This window comes from Medicago truncatula, chromosome 8, assembly GCF_003473485.1.
Source record: "Medicago truncatula cultivar Jemalong A17 chromosome 8, MtrunA17r5.0-ANR, whole genome shotgun sequence".
In the NCBI taxonomy this organism is placed as follows: Eukaryota; Viridiplantae; Streptophyta; class Magnoliopsida; order Fabales; family Fabaceae; genus Medicago; species Medicago truncatula.
In genome coordinates, this window is record NC_053049.1 from 36,709,325 (window position 1) to 36,711,344 (window position 2,020).

At 32.8% G+C, this 2,020-nt stretch overlaps 1 protein-coding gene across 1 annotated transcript; it reads right to left on the bottom strand.

Moving 5' to 3' along the window:
* Positions 1 to 1,068: 1,068 nt before the first annotated feature.
* On the bottom strand, positions 1,069 to 1,443 carry LOC120577565 (precursor of CEP9). Its single transcript, XM_039829160.1, has one exon. It carries the CDS (start codon positions 1,441 to 1,443, stop codon positions 1,069 to 1,071), a length of 375 nt encoding a protein of 124 aa, XP_039685094.1.
* Between the last annotated feature and the right edge of the window lie 577 nt (positions 1,444 to 2,020).

Below are 2,020 nucleotides of genomic sequence, written 5' to 3' on the forward strand. Positions count from 1 at the left end.
CGATGAAAAATTCAGTTTCCACTTTTCAACTTCATTTTTTTTTTCTGTTTTTCCATTCTACCCCTCTTTTACCCTTACTATCCACCCTCATATTTCATACTTTTCACATCAAACACGTCAGTGACCTTTCTCCTTCCCGCCAAAACCTTCACCTCTTCAAAATCATCATCATCTCCGGCGATCAAGATTTGGTTTATGAAAGAAGAATTCGTATGTGGTTAAGATAACATTGTTCCTCTTCCTTTTCTTTTTCTCTGTTCATTTTTGTCCGTTTTTTTATTTATTTTCGTTTTCAGTTTTTATCATTTTGTTTTCAACTTTAAACTTCATTTGATGTTTGCTTTGTTGTGTGTTTGTGAGTGCTGTGTTTTTGAGACGGTTGTTTAGATTATTCATTTTAAGGTTTCAGTTTAAGACTTAAAAATTTGTTTTTTTTTTGTTGGTTACTAAAATTGATGAAGATTAACTTAGTAATGAAGGAAATTACTGACTGATTAAAACAATTTCTGAAAGAGTAGTGATATTTGAACAACCATGTGGGACAACGTATGTGACAACTTCTTTTTTCTCTCTTTTCATTGGTCAAAATCAATAGAGAGAGAAAAAAGAAGAGAGAGAATAAGAGTATAATGTGAGTATGAGCGAAAAATTTGTCAAAAAGTTGTCACAAAGTGGTTGTACAAATATCGTTTCTCTTTCCAAAAAGAGTTTGCATTTTAGGTTTAGGATTCGACCCCCGCCACAAAAAAAAAAAGTTATATATACTAAAATGGGAGAACTAGAAGTTTGTATAGCTAAAACATCTTTTATTTATTTTGCTATGATTTGTATCATATTAACCAAACAATTACAAATAAATAGAGTAAACTTTACATACTTTGAATTATGACACCCCCAAACAATAACCAAAAGCCAAGCCTCTTAAACAAATAACAAAAGTCCAAGTGCATGTGCTACATGCATATGATATGGCATGCAATTTGAAGAATGAAACTAAGGACATTATTGTAGGTACACACAGCTTCTAATTAAGATGGTTTTGAAATCTACAATGAATTCAATCACGTTCTAATTTAAATGTCTAATTTTGGTATGGTAACCATGGCCAACTCCAGGACTATGACTAGGATTTGTAGGTTTGAAACCATCATCGGATCTCTTATTCGTCACAAAAACCTCAACATCCGGGCTCTGAACAACCACCATTGTTCTCGTGTTCTTATCTCCTACAACAAAATTTCGGTGGCCAACACCAGGACTACTTCCTGGTGTTGTCGGCCGAAAAGAGTTAGTGTGGATTGCACCCGAGTCTTGTGTGTTTAATGAAGATTGTTGATTCAATGGTTTAATTGGCCTGGCTTGAGTTATTTGAAAGGAATTGTATACAATACTTAGTGCTAGAATAACGATCAAATATTTTGTTGTGACTTGAAACAAACCCATGACTATACAAACAAAAGGTAAGTGAGTGAAAGGATATATGTAGGTTAAAACTAGAGAGAACGATTAAGCTATATATTGGCAATGGAAAAGAAAATTATAACACAAGCTCTGGGGTCTTATGCTATTTATAATCTTTGTATTGAGTTCAATGCCCTGTTAAGATTCTAACTCTAAGTATGTCAAATGTCAATTGATTTGACTAAATATGTGGAGTACATTCTCTTCAAATGTGAGCCGTTGGTGTGTACAAGTCAAATAACATTTTTTTTTTATAGATCTCACTATGTCAATGCCTAGATAATAGTTTCATGTCCTTTGGTGTACTTAAAAATTAATTGGGCCAGCTCATAATCATTTTTGTAAGATTTTCTTCTCTTTAAAATTTGACCTTACTTGTAAAACGGTGAAGTACCCGTACCAGGTATACACACTTGTACTGGTACACGTATGGTACTCGTGGTACTCTATTTTTGCTCATTATTATATTGTGAGTGTAATTTGTAGCTTTCTCATATATATTAATATGACAATATAATGTTATTTGTACGTCTGAGTTTCTTTGTTGTTGTAAATCAAT

Coding starts and splice junctions, on each gene's coding strand:
- LOC120577565 (XM_039829160.1), bottom strand. CDS start 1,443: ATGGGTTTGTTTCAAGTCACAACAAAATATTTGATCGTTATTCTAGCA.